This window comes from Coloeus monedula, assembly GCF_965178545.1.
Source record: "Coloeus monedula genome assembly, chromosome: 2".
Classification (NCBI taxonomy): domain Eukaryota; kingdom Metazoa; phylum Chordata; class Aves; order Passeriformes; family Corvidae; genus Coloeus; species Coloeus monedula.
The window spans coordinates 90,557,722-90,576,327 of NC_138782.1; the positions used below are offsets into that span (position 1 = coordinate 90,557,722).

The window sequence follows — 18,606 nt, forward strand, 5'->3', positions numbered from 1 at the left end:
ATCTGCATTTGATGAAACATCACAGATACTGAAACCGGTAATGTTGTGTAACTTTAACCTCTGTTAAGGTACATGTGCTGAGAATGGGAGCTAGCTTCACTGGATACTCATGAAACTCTTGCAGGGTCCAGCAGTGACAGTAGAAATGTCAAATTTAATGGGGACAAAAGAAGCAATTTCCTGGCTGTTCCCTCACTAAAAAGGGTGGAAAGTCAGATTAACTTGCACTGGTTTTATTTGGGGAAGTTACCTGTACAGTTTGAATAGTTCTATTCTGTTGAAATATGTTAATATGAGTCACTAACTGGACAGAGTTGCTGGGAGAAAGACTCTGCCCTTCTTCTGGGGGAGCAAGTGTTCTTCATAACTAATTTTCTATGAACAGAATTATAAAATTAATCTTCTAAGGGAGCTTTGCTTTGGATTTAGCATTTCGATAAACTTAGGGTCTTAAGCTGCTTTTTTTAATATCTTTACTTACATAGCAGCATTTTATTAGCATATATACTTTTTACAATTGTTTTTAATGTGACTTACGTTCAGAAATACTTAAGCATAGTAGTTGAATACAGGTTGTCATACTCATTGCACATATCCTTGCAATTTGTGGCTTCCCTTACCTCTCAGTACAATGCATTCTTACAGGTATTTTAAAGGTGATATATGCTTGCTAAACTGCATGGAGCAGAATGAAGTACAGCAGAACAGTGCAGAGTGTCTGAATTCTGCAGGTCCTAAGAGAATTTGTGGTCCCATTTTGACACCTTAAACTGTTTGTTGAAGACAGTATGAATTTTCACCTTCCTAGTTTATTGTGCTTCTAAACTATTTGCTGTATATACTGTAAGTTTGGGTTGTAATGGATGGAAAAGACTATCTAGAGGCTGTCCAAATGAGTTCTCAGCTGAGTCCTGGATGTGCTAGTTGAGTACATTTCTATACCTAGCAGCTTGGTATGTCATCAGAGATGCTGCCACTTGTCAGAACTCTGATACTCAGTAGGGAGCAGTGCTTCTTGCTTTTGACAAGACAGTGCTGCTGTCACTAGCCTTTGAAACAGCTCAGATGAGCTGGTTACTGCCTTTGAGTTGCCGATGGTGTGTGCATATGGGTAATTTGCCAGTTAGAATAAAGTGTTTTGCTTTTTAGTTTGTTTAAATGTGGGGCTTTGGCAGCTGACTGAAAGCTGCCATAATAATTATGATATACCAGTAAATTGGCTTGTATTACATATTCTTCTTGTGCAGAGAAATGCAAAGTTTGTATGCTGAGGCAGATGTAAGTAATGGTGAAATGCACATATTTGCAATTTGAGTTTGTTTAGCGTAGTATAGCAGCTCACTATTTTAATGTTGTGTAGTGTATGTTTCCTAGTATACTACTCTGGTCCTGTATACAACTTAATTTAAAAACAAAAATGAAAGGCAATTACAATGTTTAAAGTTCTGTGTCTGTATTGTGTTAAAAGTGCTTTTCTGTAGCTGAAGGAGAAGCAGTTCTTGGGCAGTTAAGCCCTGTTGTATTTCCATTACTAGCTGCCTCTTCTGTACAGTGGCTGTGCCTCTTAAACATTGGGTCTCACTGTTGCTTTCCTTGCTTGTTCTTGGTTTTTGTGCGTTTTAAATGTCTCCATTGCTCATAGGAGAGACCTTTTACCAACAGCTGCTTGGAGTCAAATAATGCAAACAGTCCAGTTCAGTTTTGGTTTTCCCTTAGGCTTGATTAAAGTAAGCATTTTCTTAATATTTAACATGAGGCAATTTAAATGTTCTGTATGTGTTCTTTACTTATTGCAATCAAATTCTTTTGTGGCATATTTTAATACAAATGCCTAGAAATTTCTTTGTGAAAATGCTGTTGGGTGTGAGCCTGACAGTCTCCTAAGACTGAGCTTATTGTGTACCTGACAGATACTTCAGGTGTTGCTTCTGCCCCTTCTGCTAAAATATTTTTCATCCTTTCTTCTTCTGATTAGATGTCAAAATGGATGTGTATTTTTCTACTCAAATTCCAGCTGGATGATAATCTAATATATTTCATACAGTGAATTTTAAAAGCTTAATGTAAACTGATCTATTGGAAGTCTTAATATAGTAACAAAAAGGAGGGTGGTGCTGATTTTCTGAGATAGTAGAAAAAGTGTTCATGGTATGTCATCAAGCTCATATTCCAGAGGACTTTATGCAGTTCTGAGAGAACTGATATAGTAGGTTGAAAAATGTAACAGCTTTAAACTGAAAGAGTGTAGATTTAGGTATAAAGAAGAAATCTATGGTGAAGTTGATGGTTCTCTGGAATAGGTTGCCCAGAGGAGTTGTGGATGCCTGTCACTGAAAGCATTCCAAGATCAGGTTGAATGGGGCTTTGAGCAACCTGACCTTGTGAAAGGTGTTCCTGCCCATGGCAGGAAGGATTGATTAGGTGATCTTTGAAGGTCCCTTTCAACCCAGACCTTTCTATGATTATCTTCAGAGACTCTTATAAAGATACTGTGGGAATTAGCAGAACATGTGTGGGAGCTGCCAAAGCTACTTAATGTTCTTTTGGGTCTAAAATCTTCCTTTTATGAAACTGTCCTATGCTTATTCCTGTTTGCCCAGTGATGTTCACTGTTGCTACCACTGCAGCATGTAATTCTTTAGAAATAGTGTTTTTATCTCTCTCCCTCAGTGTTTTTTTTTTAATGGTTGATTCTCATGTAGTCTTCTTTTATTACATTTGATAATAAATGCTTCTATCCTTTATTGCTAGGTCTGGGCTGATGCTAATGTTTCAAGGCAAATTGAAGACACTGTACTTTATGGATATTATAGTAAGTATTTTAACTTTTTTTTTTTCAAGTAATAGGACCTTTAAGTGAAGGCATGAAATTTTTAGAGGTTATACTGGATTATCCCTTCTTGGTTAAACATGAGTCTTACACTTGATGCCCTTTAGAGAATATTTTTCATCTTCAAGAGCCCCCTAAAAATGTAAATATACTGAAGGCCAGTTCATGGAAAGGCTAATGGTTTCTGTTATATAATCTATGGTTAACATGTTTCCTGCTTGTGTATTTAGTAGTCCCTTAAGGGAAACACATGGTTTTGCTGTAACTTTTATGGCACTTAACATATGCGGGAGTGTGAAACTTGTCTACCATGTATAAAGTTCATGCAACCATGAGTGTAACACTTCTAAGTGTTCAGATTCAGCAACTACCCTGTTCCAAGTAACAGTTACTGTGAAGGAGCATAAAGGAGTTGATTCCAGAGTGGTAATCCTAAATAGAACTGAAATTAAAAAAAGTGACTAAAATAAAATAACTGTTCACCAAACTTCTGCATAGTCTTGGATCAGTTTTTAATTGTCCTTATGGAACTTATAGGAAGTTTTACTTCTAATGGGTATATGTAAGGGGTAGCTATAGAAGAGTGCTTAGCACAGTTTGAGTGAAATGCTTGTCTCAGTTAATGGTGCAAACTCAGAGGTGGTTGCCTGATTTTGGTCACATTTCCAAAGACTTGAATTTTTTTCCCTTGGAATATTATGGCTCTTTTTAATATATTTTTTAAATCAGGAAATGCTTTTAAATAGTGGACTTATTTTGTTAAATTAGATTAATTATTGCCTGCCAGTGATAGTGACAAACTAGAATAGGCTTCACTCAGCAGAAAAATGAATAAAGTCAAAAGTAGTAAGAAAATTTCTCTGTTTTCAAAAAGGAACTTTTAACACAGAGATTCTTCGCTGTGTAATAGTGGAATTGATTTGTATTTCCTTTCTTTTCTTTGTAGTTTGCCAAGGTCTTGTTTAATAGACCAAGTATTTCATAGCTCGTAAGGTGGAAATGTCTTCAAGCTCTTCTGTGGACCATTTGCTATAGATTTGTGATTGATTGATGAATTTCTGTAAGGTGTCTTGGGTTAGCTGAATGTTTTGGTAAATCTTGAACTAATTTTTTGAAAAAGATTTAAACTTAAATTTGGAAAACTGCTTTTGTTTTTGGCCTGTCTGGACACGTCTACTAGAAATACTGTAGGACAAATGTCTTATTTCGTAGCATATCCTCCAGATGGTGGTAGAGGTTTAAAGATGGTTCTAAAAGCATTTTTCTCTTGCCATCTATTTTTGAATAGGTACACTTTTTCATAACTAGTTTTGTAACTAGAGTTATGTTGAACAATAATAGTAACTTATTTTTCAGAAGTCTCCATCAATCATATATAAAACCACAGTGCCTCTCCTACATCTAATCCCCTGCTGCTGTTGCCCAGCCTAGTGACATAACAGCTGAGAAGAAGGAAGTTAACTCTTCCATTGTAGTACTACTCATTTTTTTTGGTATCTTCTTAGGAAAGTATTTGATCTTGGATTTTTTTTTAATGAACAGGATGAGCAGAAGTGAAGCATCCTTTTGTACTTAAGAACATGAATACCAGTATTTTCTTGTGTCTCCTGAAAATGAGGAGATAACTATATAGAGCTTACTTGACTCCTGTAGTTGTATTGACAACTTATGGTATTAATAATTGGTGCACTTAGGTCATTGTCCTTCAATCCAAGTCACTTGTAATTGTAGCAAGAATGTGGAGACTGTGATTTAACTAATGTTTTAGAGTTTAGAGAATCATTACTTTGCTACTTACATTGCTTTTTACTGATAAAGCTGTAACTAAATATAGAAAAGCTTTTTGGTTTTTTCCATAGTTGTTAGCCCCCACAAAATATGTTCTGTTTCTCAAAGCTGGTTTCTTGGCTAGACTGACACAGAAGTAGAATGAGTTTGTGTTGGTAGAATGGTAAATAAGGTACCTCTGAGGGAAGCTTGAAATAATTGTACCTTGAAGTGGGATTTCAGTAGCCTAAAAGCTTTTCTTAGGAAACCAGTCTAATAATTGCTTTGAAGCATAGTGGCTTAGTGTGTTACTACTTCTAAACCCAACTGTAATAGAACATGCTTCATAGTTCTTTAGTGATTGAACACTGATCAATGGTTGGCAAATACTCTAAAAAAGCAGTTTGTTTGTTTGTTTTGTGTGTTTGGAAGGAAAACTCTTTTCAGAAAGTTTTATAATTGGAAACTGTCCAACACACATTGCTTTGTGTCACAAAGAATGAGGTTGAAACAATTGATGGTAACCTGGTGGTTCTGTCGTTCTTCCTCTAGTGAGTAAATACTACCTGTTGGAGTCATCTTGATGTTCAGTGTCCTTTGATGAAATTTTGTGAATGGTGAAAGGATGTTATTGGTAGATTCTGATCTTCCTGTGAGATAGACCAAGATCTTGACCTGCATGTGTTAGGGGACTCCCAACTACAGTGTGGCAAGGACTGTCTGCTGAATTTTATGGTATCTCTTCATGTATGCTTTGAAGCCTATGCTAAACTTTAGATTTTCCATTTCCTTTTTAAGTCAGCAATAATATGGTGATTCCTAGGTTAAAGTTTCTGAGTAAGAATTTATCCAAAAGGCTAAGTGGTATTACTTGGATGATTTTTATGTGAAGTTTTGTCTCCTTACTGCAAACATTTGATAAGTCATTGACATAGTCATTGACACAAGAATTTGGTCTTTTATTTAATTGCAAGTAATTAATTGCAAGTCAAATGTGACTTCATGTTTTCATGGTCTGGTTCTAGGAGAAGCTATTCTAAGTACTATGAGAGATCCATAGCTGTACTTGAGAAATACTGTGGAGTTACATCTACAGAGACTCTCCTAATTAGCATAATTTTTCTGGAAGCAATGTGGTAGAACATAAATTGAAAGTCTGTCAGCATTGAAACTTACTTTGGTGAACTGCTTCAAACAAGTGCCTGACTTGAATTTCACTACTGTTTTGTATTCCTTAACTTCTGCTTGGGAATACAACAGATATCTTTTTCCAGTCTTGAAGAAAACTTCCTTTAAAACATTTTTCATGGATTGTAAGAATAATGTATTTGGGAAGAAAGACTGGTTGTAAGTTTCTTGAAGTAGCTTCTGACTCTTCAGCAGAAAAAAAAGAGGGAATATTTAATAAGTCATTGTTTTAAGCAACTTAGTGATTTTGATGTTATTTAATGCACTAGTATATGATACCATCTGGAAAAGCAAGTTTTGTTTGATGAGAGACTTCTGATCATATAATATTCTTGAGCCTCCTATAGCCTCTTTAAAGGATCTGAGGGTATATTGATCCTGGACACTCAGCTTGAAACCTTTCCAGTTGTTTTAGAAGGAAAAAAAAAAAAAACCACCCAACAAGTCAAAACATAATAAAGGGACCATTGCCATTATTACTTGAAAGCTACTATGAGGTGTAACTTTCTCATACTTAAGGTGTCTTCATATTGATGTGGTGCAAATCAGCAGAATGAATAACTTGAGATAAGAGTTGAAGGAACAACTTCACAACAGACAAACCTTACAAAGGAGTTCTTGCTGAGGATTCCTTAGACTGTGGCAGGAAACACTGTTGTAGTGGCCCTAGAGTGAAGCTTTTGTCCAGTGGTAGTGCTTCAAGCCTCTGATACAACCCAGAAAAATATTTTGAAACAGAAGTTGAACCTCTGAATTAGAACAAAGAGCAGTCCCTGAAAGCTGAGACAATGTGTTAAGCCGCAAGGTCACAGGGGAGTTAGGGGGAAGGGAGTATCTTTGTCACTCTGTTGACTGGCTGTTTGCTGCTGCAAGACCTTTGCTTTTGAAGGTTAGCTTTTCAGGGAATAAACAGCCCTTTTATTGGGTAGGACAGCAGGCAATTGGAGGCTTGTCCTCAGGTAGCTGAGTTGTATGGCCTCATGAAAAGTGCTGCATTTCCTTTTTCATACGTTCTGAAAATCAAAATTCTAAAACTAGATGATCTGTTTCCTGTCTTTTTGATAGGAACTTGGGCAAATCTCTTAAAGTGACATGGAACCTAGAATATGCTGAGTTGGAAAGGACCTATCAGGATCCTTGAGTCCAGCTCCTGGCCTTGTGCAGGACACCCAAAGAATCACACCATGTACCTGAGAGAATTGTCCTGAGAACGCTTCTTGAACTCTGTCAGGCTTGGTGCTGTGACCACTGCCCTGGGGAGCCTGCTCCAGTGTCCAACCACCCTCTGGTAAAGAACCTTTTCCTGATATCCAATCTAAACCTGCCCTGACACAGCTTCAGGCCATTCCCTCGGGTCCTATCACTGGTCACCAGAGAAGAGAGCAGTGCCTGTCCCTCCTCTTCCCCTCATGAGGAAGTTGTAACTGCAGTGAGGTCTCCCCTCAGTTTCCTCCAGGCTTGTACAGACCCACTGACCTGAGCCACTCCTCATCTGCCTTCTTTAGTATAATAGCAAACGTGATCTTTTGCTTCAACTATGTGAGTTATAAATCTAATTTTCAATTCTAACTAAAAAAACCTTCACAGGCAGTTTAAAACCACCTGATCTATAAACAAAAAGGTCTGATTTGGAATGATTTTGCTTGGGAAAAGCAAATCCAAAGCTGCCTTATTTTCTTTGCTAGTCCTGTAAAATTACTATGGCAACCAAGTTTTTCAAAAGAGCAAGTTACAATTGCAAAAGCTCGGCAAGTGTAGATTGGAGTTTATACTGCTGCATGTTTATAATGCATGCGATACTCAAAGATCTGTTTAATCTGTGATTCTCTAGCAGTTTAGTGGCAACAGATAATGTATTTAAAGGTTGGATCTTGCTGTTTTTTCTCAACCTTAATGATTCTGTGTAAGTAGATTTACTCATACAGTTCATAGATAGTCTCTTTAATCAATGTGTTTCTTCCTTTGTTGCCTTGGAAGAAACATGGATCACAGTCCCATTATGTAATGAGCTAAGGGCATAACTCATCAGTAAGGTATGCGAATTCGGTGTAGTATAACATGGAAGCGAGGATTTTTCTGTGTTTGTGGTGACCTCTATGGGCTGATTGTTCTGATCTTGGACTAATGATGCATGTAACTTGCCTAATTTACTGGCCTATTGTGGTGTGGATTTAGGACTAATGTAAAAAGATCATAGATTAGAGAGGCTTGATCTCTGAAAGCATTCACAATACTGAGGTACTATGACTACTTTTTAGTAGTCTAGCAGTAGTTCTGCTGCTCTAGAATGTCTAGGAAGGCTTGTTTTTAGAGTTAGAAGTTTCAAGGTGCTTTACAGCCCTGAATGTTATGCTCTTGGCAAATGTGAGCATTCATGAAATGAGAACTTGTTTCTCTTCTTGCATTGCCATACTAACTCAGCACTCTAAACAGTAGATACCTTTAACACTTTTAAATATTTTCCAAATAATGAGTTCTATTTAGACATAATTACTGATTCACGTTTAGATTCTAGGTATTGATACTTTATATGGCTTCTATACCAACTTCAGGAGAAAATGCTAAGGTGGATTTCTTTGGAGCACGTAGGCACTGTAAGGAGTATGCTAGCCAAGATAAGATGTCACAAACTTAAGTCAGGAATGAGTGTATTAATGGAAAGGTGTTAATTATTTATATATATGGAAAGGTGTTAATTAGTCATGCAAAATGAGGCAAAGGTGAAAAATAGCCAAAGATCACAGGACTTGTCGCAGTCTTGGTTGTATAGCAATTCTGACATTTTGAGGGCTTAGTAAACTCTTCTGGGATACTTTTCTTTTGGGGTGCAAATACTGTAATATACTGCTTTGCAGTTTTTGGTTTCCTAATGGACTTCTGAAATGTTCACAGTGTAAGAGAATATGAAGTATTAAAAGATTTTCCTAAATAATCGTATTCTAAAGCATGTTTGACTTGCAATACAGAGAGCTGAAGGTGTAAACTTGAAATTCTCTACGTGAATTTCTTTTGTCTTCGTACCACTGGCAAATCAGTCCAGTTGATTTTGACCAGCTCTCTTAATGTCTTCAAAACTTGACAGTATTTGTAAAGACGTGTTAAACCTTTCACTTTCTTATGATCACCTGTGCATCAAACTGACATGACAGTATGACTGTTTTGGCTTAGTGGCTACTTAAATATCTGTTGCAATCTCCAATTAGTCCTTCCTCTAAAAAGGGAGTGTGAAGTGATACTATATTGCTACAGCTTTTTGTTTTGTGAATTGAGGTCATCAGCGACAACCATGTCTTTCATCCATAATGTACTTACATTAATAGTAGAATCTGATATTGAGTCCAGTGATCAAAATAGCTTTAAATTAGTTTCATTTTATATATGTTTTTCTGAACAACCTGTTATTGGGTGGCTTACCTTGCTTTTATTCACTATACTTTAAGCTAGTGTGCTAGTCTTGTATATCATCTGCATACAGTTGATTACTTTTGGTCTTTTGTTATGGCTGAATTGAAGATGGATCTGAAATCCTTAGTCTGAAAGGATTACCTTTATCAAGTCGTGCGGTGATGTGAGGTTTTTATTGTATTTTCATATGTTTTCTGTACCCCAGTGGTTCATCCCTACCTTCCCCACTCCTATTCCCAGTTGGTTTGCCCCAGACCCAAGCCGCTCCCCGGTGATCCCAATATGGTTATTCTCCTCCCCTTGTTCTGGCTCTTTCCCTATCAATCACCCAAACCCCTCCTGTTGTTCCCGAAGGTTCGGTGTCCATCACCTGAGCCCTCCCTAATTGCCCTTTTGGCCCCCGTCAGTCCCCCAAGATCCTGCCCCCTCGGATATCTCTCCTCTTGGAAATCCCCTAAACTTCGACGCCCCATTGGGGCATGTGACCCCTCTCCCTCCACCCACCATGACCATTGGGCCAGATGTGAGTCCATCCCTTCAGCGTCCCTCCCTCCTAATCCGCTTGTTGGTGCCTGTTTAGTGTAGTCCCCTTGTTCACCCCCCTTTGTAAGGCATGGGCGCGCTGCAGGCGGGGCTTGTCCTCTGTGGATCCCTGCAGTAAAGTTGGGGTACCTCCTGTGGCAGGCCTCCTCGCTACTTTTATCTCTCCCTTCGTCGGGGGGCTGCTGACTGCTGCAGTGTCTGGAGCCGGCGCTCCGCAGGGTAGAGCTGTGGCTTCAGAGGAGCAGCTTTAAAGCTCCGTGCCTGCGGCTGCTCCCCACTCCTGTCACACACCGCTGGGGCCAGCCCGGGCAGTGGGCAGCAGCGGTCACTGTGACAAAGTCCTTTGGAGCTCACAAAACAGTAATAGTCTGTATGCTGCCTAGTGAATTTTAGTAACTTTTCAATACTTGAAGTTAAGAGCTAGAATGAGAGGAATTGAATGTTTTACTCTTTCCTTCGAATTACTGTGCAGTAAATGAAGTGCCAACGTAACTTAATTTAATTAAATTTTTCCTCCTAGGTCTGTATTCGATCATTCTGTTCTGCGTCTTTCTGTGGATTCCCTTTGTCTATTTCTATTACGAAGAGAAGGAAGAGGATGATGGCAACACATGCTCAGTAAGTTTACTCTAGCAAATGCACCAAGCATTGAAAAGGCAGATGAATATAGCCCAAAAAATGAAAGCAAAAATGATTTTTTTAACTTAGAAATGGTATTAACATTGTAGTATTTGTCTATTACTATAGTCCCATAAAAATCCTGGAGCAGCTCTTAGTAAGACATAGTCTGATATTCCCTAGTCTGAGTGTTGTGGTCTTGCATGAAGTGAAACTTTAGTGAGATAAGTAATTAATGTCCATATTTTCATGAATTCTTTAACCTTTCTAGAATTCTTTTGAGCAAGATTTCATACACAGGAAGTTAAAATCTGAGACTTAGAATAGAGAACATATATAGTGACAGCTTTTGAAGTAGAGAATAGGAAGATGGTTCTGATTCTGAAAAAGGTACTCAAATTTAGTGTCTTTCTACTGTAGTGTTTGCATTTTTCCTTAAAGTAGGCAGTAGTAATTCACCTGCAACTGACACATTTACTTTTGTAATGCACTGACTTGAGACCTTGCAGGGAATATAGTAAATGTGTGCCAGTAAGGTACTACTTTTCAAATGAAAATACTTTCCTAAAGAATCTTCTAATCAATTAATCATTTCCTTCTCTTTAGTTGTAACCTTAACATAAGAAGACTTTTAATAATAGCCATAATATAAAGTATTAGTAATAAGTATTTTCTTTGAGTGTATTTGCACTGAATATATCCAGGCTTCCAGCTGCAGCTGCTCAAATGTATAGCTTATGATATATATGCTATATAGCATAATTCCATGTCATTGTTCATAGTTCTCAAGCTATGAGACTCTTCAAAAATGTATACTTATGACTTAAATATGAAACTACCCATGCTTTTTATGGAGTTTTTTTGTAGAGTACCTATTATGCTAAGTATACTTAGTGTGCACAAATGCCTTTATATTCATTTTATGTTGATGTATTAACTTTCTCGTTAATATACAGCAGGTTAAAACTGCACTCAAATACACCCTGGGATTCATCACAATTTGTGCAGTTCTTCTCTTAATTGGGTAAGTATTTGTATTGAGCACTATTCTATGCAAGATTTATTTATCAGAGTTCTGCTCTGTGCTTCTAAGAGGTAAATTATGATCCACTCAATCTGTACAATCAGCATTATCTTAATCACTGATAGGGCTTAAGTATCATGAGAATTAGGTACCTGAAAAATAAGTGTTTAACTGGAAGATAAAATGGTTTTCTTAATTGTGGAGGTACTTGTGCTTCCAAGTTGACTGAATGTGCAGTGTGAATTAATATCAAGGACATGGTGGCTGTGACACAACTACATTAATGCTTCAGTGTACAACTGGGAGTAAAAACTTGTCCTTATCCCTGTTCATCACATAGTGCTTTACCTTTCTCAAATGCTTTTTCTGAAATGGACATTGCAAAACAGCTTTTTAGGAAAATGATTAGATGTTATGTGCTTATACTTTCCTAAATGGAAATGCTGTCTGAAGGATGTAAGTGTAGTGTGGGGTTATACTTACATTATAATCGTGCCTTCTGTGATAAAGGTTTGGCTGGCCTTTGTTTAAAAGGCAAATGTTACTGAAGTGAATAACCTGTTTGCAGCAAGTGCTGTTGTTCTGAAACTGCAGGTGGTAGCAGAAAATTGATTTCAGATCACCATTAAGCATGACATGCACACCAATACTGAGTGTTTCTAGTGTCTGCTGTGTCATAAGCTTTTTAGCATTTTGACTGCATCAGTAAAGTTGGTAAAAATTACAAAATGTGTGCTAAAATGGTCCATATCAAAGTAATGGAGTGTGAAGTAGAAACTAGAGTGAAATTAATGCTTCCAGTTGTATACCGTCTTACTGGAATATTGTTTTAGTTTTGATAAAAGTTAAAGGTACCTTTTTATCAAGTCTCTTGTCCTTTTAAGTGAAAGTAAGGTATTTGCTCTTAAGAGATTGAAGGGGTTTGTTACCTTAATCATGGTCTAGAAATACTACTAAAATTTCTGGCAAAAGCTGTTTCTGACAGGTAGCTCACATCATAGGTATAGGTAGATGAATTGTATAATATATCCAGTTTAGAAATTTCGGTAGTATCTCTAACTGAATCCTCAGTAGCTGTAAGCATGTTCCTTCCTCTCTCCCAGTAGTATAGAATTTGGTTCTTGGCTCCCTAATTGTCTTCTGTGCTGTTAGTATTATTCTTTAAAAAGTCTTCACAGCTTGTAAATTGCAGTGGCATAGGCCACCCCCTTTGATACTTTGCCATATGACAGTGAGATTGATTTGCAAACCAGAGAGCTTGGTACTTGGCCACTTGCCCTTGGACTAAGTCACTGAACGCTTCCCCAGAGGGTGCAGACTTGAAACCCATGGATAAACAGCAGGAGTTTGTTTTCTAATTGGAACAGTTTTACTGCTAGTATCCACATGAGGTTACTTGCACGCTTTTATGGTCGTAATAATTAAATAGTAGTATCATCCTAATGCCCCCAGAATAAAGCATCCTTGCTACCTAAGATGCTGCTACAAAAAAAAGGTAATTCTTGTATTTCCCCTTTAAGTGAGACTGCAAGACTCCCTTCAAGGGGAAAAGGCTCAGAGGCAACTGAGGTGACTGTGCTGAAGGAAAATGAACTCTATTTCTAATAGAGTTATATATATATTAAGTAACATGTGTCTCAGTGTTTATGTATATGCTTCTTCTGAAGAAGTTACCTGTGTTAAGAGTTAGTCTGCTGTTTCCATAGCAAGGACAGGGAGTGGCTGCAGAAGGCCAGTGTGACAGAAAGAGATAAAAATATTGGAGCTGAAGCTTCTATATGTGTGGTTTGACTGAATGTGGTAGTGAAGACTAGTCTTGGAGTAGCAGCGGATTCTCTCACTTGTGTTTGGGATCAGAGCAATGTTAAAATAGACTGGAATTTTATGTACTGGGTTTGACTCGTAAGTGGCTAGGCTTAATGGACTAGAATCTTCCTGCACACAGGTTACAAGAGTGAGAGGGGTTGAATATTTCCTGTTAAGCTCCTGACAAAGCCTTTCTTCCTGTACTTACATGCCTAGCGTCTCATAGTCAGACAGCCTCTGTTCTGATGGGTTTAGCAAGTAGTCTGTATGATTAAAACAGGTCAATAAATAGCTTTAAGGGCCTACACAAGAAGGTTTTGCCAGTTCTGTGGCCAGCGGTCCTCAAATAAATTATAAAAGCTATATTAAGCTCAAAGTTTGAGTGTCTTATTCTTACCAAGATGTTGACCTTGCTCCACTAGAGATCTTTGTGACTGTTTTGGGAAACAAATCTGGTTTGTACTGCATGATCTTGGAGGTTTTTTCTGACTTCATAACACAGCTCAGTGAGCAGGATGTTATTGTCCAAATTGTTATGAGGAGTAGTGTTTGTACCTCTTGCTTTACTTGTCTGTTACGAAACAGTTGTCTGGCAGAAGTGTGCATATCTGTAACACTTAAATCCTCTGCACACAAATAACCTGATGCAGAGTATCATTAAAAGCAAAGTATAGGGCAAATTTATACTGGGATACTCAGAACTAGTTTTTACTTGTCATACTTTTTTTTCCCTTCCCATAAATTATCAACTTTCCTTATACTTTCTCTAAATGTCATGTGCTTGTCAAGGGGCTTGAGATACTGCAGTGTACATTAAGGTACCCTTAAGCAGTCTAGTATGAAACAAAATGTTTGTTTTTGAGGCTAATGAATTTTGGTTCCAAAATTAATGCCTCCCTGACTGTCAGTGTTTAGAATTAAACTGGTTACCTTAAATTTTCTAGAACCATTAGCTCTTAAAAAGCTATGAATATGTCTAATTATCCTATAAATAGTTATGCAAATTATATCACAGCAGAACTCACTTAAGGAAATGAGTCTAAATCTGGTGTGTTGGAAAATAATTTCCTAAGGATGACAGTTAACGACACTTTGATTTAAGGATCAAACTTCGCCCATCATACACTTGTGTATTAGCCCTGCCAAGAGTGAATAGTTTTAAGCTGCTTGTCTTGCATTTACTTGCCTTGTTCTGCAGCCTAGATATTGATCTAGATTTTAATCATAGCTTACCCAGGTTGTGTTTTGAACAGTACAGCAATTTGCTTCTTTTCTTAAAATTGCCACAGTTAATAATTTGATTTGTGTCCAGAACTCCAAGTATCAGACATCACAGCTGAGCCATTTGTTTGCTTGGATTACCTAAATTTATAATTCATGTGTTCCTTTCTGGGGCCTTTGGTGCATGGAACTTGAGGAGGAACTGAATTAGATGTCCATCTTCTTCAGTCAAGGTTTATCTGAGTGCTAATTGAAGAGTATAATGTATACAGTGGTCCTGCTTTGATAAGTGTCATTTGACATACTGGTTGTAGGTAGTCTCAGCAGAAAAAAAAACCCTATTGTTCTTGGGGGAAAAAAAGCAAGCAATTATAAATATCCCAAAATGTTCTTCCATCTCATTTGTTCCCTGTGTGTGGTCCACAAATAGCAAATCCATAGCGGTGCTAAAATAAAAAGGACTTGAGCTCACTTATGTTCTCAGAGTCTCCTATTTCAACCATTTTTAGCAAATAAACCTGCAGTTATTTCTTTCTATCATTTATAAGTAGAAGTGTTGCCTAACTTGGTTTTAGTACCTGTGTCTTCATTTTGCCTGGATGCTCTTTTACAGAAAGAGTTGCTACTAGAGGCAGATAAAAGAATAAATCTAAAGTCAACAAGCATGTGTCAACTTAAGCAAATGCTAGCCCTTAATCTGCCTCTTATACAGTCAAGATTTTTTTAGAATTAAAATCTTGACTTCTAAAATGTCAGGGTTTTTTTTTGGCAGAGTATCAGTTTGGTTTTGATGTGATGATTGCATGTGCACACAGCTGGTTTAGCCCTAACCTTTGAAACAAAAGCATGTATTTTGTACTTAAAGTTTGAGACTGCTCCTGGAATATATGTATTTCTTTGGGACTTGAAGCAGAGACCTAATAATGTAGTCTTTGTCGTACAAGTCCAAATGATACTTGTAAACATACTTTATGGACTTTGGTTTGAGTTCTTGCCTTCTTTGCCTAAAGTGTTTCCCTTCAAATCTGTTTTCCTTGTGACTCGTAGACATTCTATTTCATGTGTCAAAGCTGTGGTTTCAGTGGGTTTTTGCTATGGAGGTACTGTTTTTCCAGCTGTTACAAAGCCAGCTGTTTTGTCTGTAGAGGTGCTGAAGAGTTACTCTTATTAGTTGACTTCAAATGGTGAGCCTGGCAACAGGACACGTTCAGCTAGGGGCCTGCTTTACCTGACATTGTTCTCTGACCAGTCTTTGCCAGTCTGCTTGTTGGAAGAACAAAAATACTTAATGAACTTCTCTGCAGCTCAGTTCTCTGGGCCAACTGCAGAACTAAGAATGAAATGGAGCAGATGTGTTACTTTAGTTGTAATAATGGAAGATAAACACATCCCTTTATATTTTAATGCTTGTTTTAGAAATTATTATTCTATTTTGGCTTTCAGAAGTGTGTATTTATAAGAGAACTTGTTTCAATTGATGTTTAGAGTTTATTTGCTCCTCTGCATAAGAATCAAATTGGGATAATAAATCATATTAATACGTCTTTTAATGATACTTGAGTGTAGGGCCCTTACCTCTTTTAGGGTAAATAGAACATCACTTGTTCATTGACCTCAGACCTGACTCTACGCACACTTACATGTACTCTGCTGATCTAAATGCAGCATTTGAGGAGAATGTGAATAAAGTTAAACACTGCTTTTTCTTCAGGAATTAGTGGATATCTATTTTCTTAATTTGGAAGTAGAATTCTTTTTATATTTGACTAATTAGGGTAAGAAAGTTCTTTTTTTTTTTTGTTGTAGTGCTTTTGTTCCTTTGGATATTCCTAACAAGAAGAACTCCACAGAGTGGGAGAAAGTGAAGCTCCTCTTTGAAGAATTTGGAAGTAGTCGTAAGTTTGAGATTTGTTTTGAGCTTTGCATGAGTTGCTAGTCTGCTAACTTCTGTCACTTGTCCATTGACTGAACAAGATAATTAACTTCCTTGGTGACAGTTTTCTAACTCTTCTCTGCTTGCCTACAGTAAATCTTTGCAATACAAGTGTTCCTCCTGTTCAGAGGAAAAAAAAAATTAGAACTCTCTTGAAAGACACTGGCAGGATCTCCTCTATGTTCTTTAAATACAGTCCCTATTTGACAGCAAGGACTCCAGTGCTGTATCCTCTATTTATGGTGGGGAGAGGAGGCTGCTGTCTTCCACAGTCTGCACTTAACTCCGCTTTTAAATGCTACTTGGGCACTGAAGTTCGCTGGCTTTTAGGGTGTGGTGAGTGTGTATCATGTGTGACAGTCTTCAGTGATTTACCTAATGAAATGCAGTACTGCTGCTCACTGTAAGAATGAGACAAGTGAGTGGTTCTGTCTATTTAGACAGGAAAGTCCTGTGGGTGTTACAACTTCTTCCCTTTGCTCTTGCAGTACTGACCTCTTCTAAAATTGTTGTTCATATTTGTTATACATTCATGTGCTTAGCCAAGGTGTGTTTTCAGGGTAAAGGTGTGAAGGAAATGTTTTATAGGTGAGCTAAGACAGATTTGATGTCACTTTTCAAATGTAGTCAAAGAAGGGTAACTAAAAATTGTCTAGCAAACATTCATCCCAATGCATAAGTAGTCCATTATTTATTCTTGATATTCATCAGAGTATTGGCTTCTCTGGGAATGTTTTAGGATATAATCATGCAAGCCTTCATCAAGTCATATTCTGTATTATTCCAGGAATTTTGTACTGACTAAAAGTTCTCTGCAGTGACATACACCAAACATTGACAGAGATTGCTAATCCCTTCAGGGTCCCATCCAACTTTACATGTACAGTTCACTTAAGTATTCTCTAACCTGATCCTCTTACACCAAGGATACATATTCCTTCCAGCTTTTCTCCCTGAGCTTCCTGGCCTGGTGTCATAGGTTAGCAAGCATAGTCCCGGAAGGGATGTCCTTGCTAAGGGGTGCTTACAGTTTCCTCTGGGAACTGACAGAACCTATCAGCGGCCAGTTTGAATATGGACAATTCTCTAAGCCACTTAAAGTTGTGAACACCTCTGTGATCCACATTTAAGAATAGGCAAACTCCCCCTCCAAGCTCTCTCTCGTTTCCGGTGCTGGCACAGGTGGCTGCGGGCCCCGTGTGGGGGCCAGCGGGCCCGGCCAGGCCCTGCTTGGGCCAGGCTGGGCCGGGCCACGGCCATCCTGGAGCCATGGACCTGTTCCAGCCATGGAACCCCCCCCACTGCCTTGCCGTGGGCAGCCGGAGCGGCTCGGCTCTCCCCCCTCTCCACTGCGATAAGAAAAATTCAACATTCCAGCTGCAAGGCTGCAAGGCCGAGGTGAGATTAACCCTTTTACTGCTGTGAAGAGCTGAAAACCTGAGGGAAGAGAAAGAGGAGATGCTTAAAGCTGAAATTCTGTTGTGAAGCTATGATATATCAGAGTATCCTGTTGTAATTTCATGAAGATATGGGGGGTGGAGTGTTCAACTCGTAAGCAAAAGCACCTGCACTGAGATAGGCAGATGCTGACGCAGCTGTAATTTCATGAGAAGTTTGGACAGGGAGAGATGAACCAGATGAGGACTTTTGCTCCAAACGGGAAAGGAGAAAACCTCAGTACCTAGAGATGCTTCCAGAGATAGTCTTAACGATGAAGATGATGAAGACCCTTTGCTCCCAGGGAAGGAGAAGGGCCTCTGTTTTTGTTTCTGAACAGCTCAACCTTAAAATTGTACCCCAAGAAACTTCAAGAGTGGACCCTTGAAAGCAGTTGCGGGAAAAGCTGCAAGTCGGGGGAAAGGACTCACACGCAGGCAGAGAGACTCCTCTTCCTAAATGGACTGAACAATATTTGGAAGTGGGCGGCTGTCTCGTTGTGATAATGTTTTCATAGCATGAGCAAGAAGAGACTTCTCTTTCTAAATGGACTGAACAAGGTTATTATGGAAGTGGTAAACAGACTGAACATCTTAAGGGTTGTTTTTTCACATTGTCAGTGGGAGAAGGGAGGAAGGTGGGGGGGAGGAGGAGAGTTCTGAAGGTGGTATAATTTTTTTTTTTCTTCCCTCTTTTAGGTCTGTTAATAAACTTTATATTCTTTCAAGTTTGGTGCCTGCTTTGCATTTCTCCTAATTCTTACCTCACAGCAGATAAACAGTAATGAGTATTTTGGACCAAACCACTACACTAAATTGGTGTTTCCGCCCGGTT

At 38.3% G+C, this 18,606-nt stretch overlaps 1 protein-coding gene across 1 annotated transcript in view; it reads left to right on the forward strand.

Annotated features, from left to right (window-relative positions):
• Window positions 1-18,606, forward strand: part of LMBRD1 (LMBR1 domain containing 1) — a 73,531-nt gene that overhangs the window by 5,011 nt on the left and 49,914 nt on the right. Inside the window, exons 3-6 of the mRNA XM_082300188.1 lie at window positions 2,752-2,812; window positions 10,254-10,351; window positions 11,308-11,375; window positions 16,209-16,297. Coding sequence (XP_082156314.1) covers window positions 2,752-2,812; window positions 10,254-10,351; window positions 11,308-11,375; window positions 16,209-16,297 — 316 coding nt within the window. The remainder of the gene's footprint in view (window positions 1-2,751; window positions 2,813-10,253; window positions 10,352-11,307; window positions 11,376-16,208; window positions 16,298-18,606) is intronic.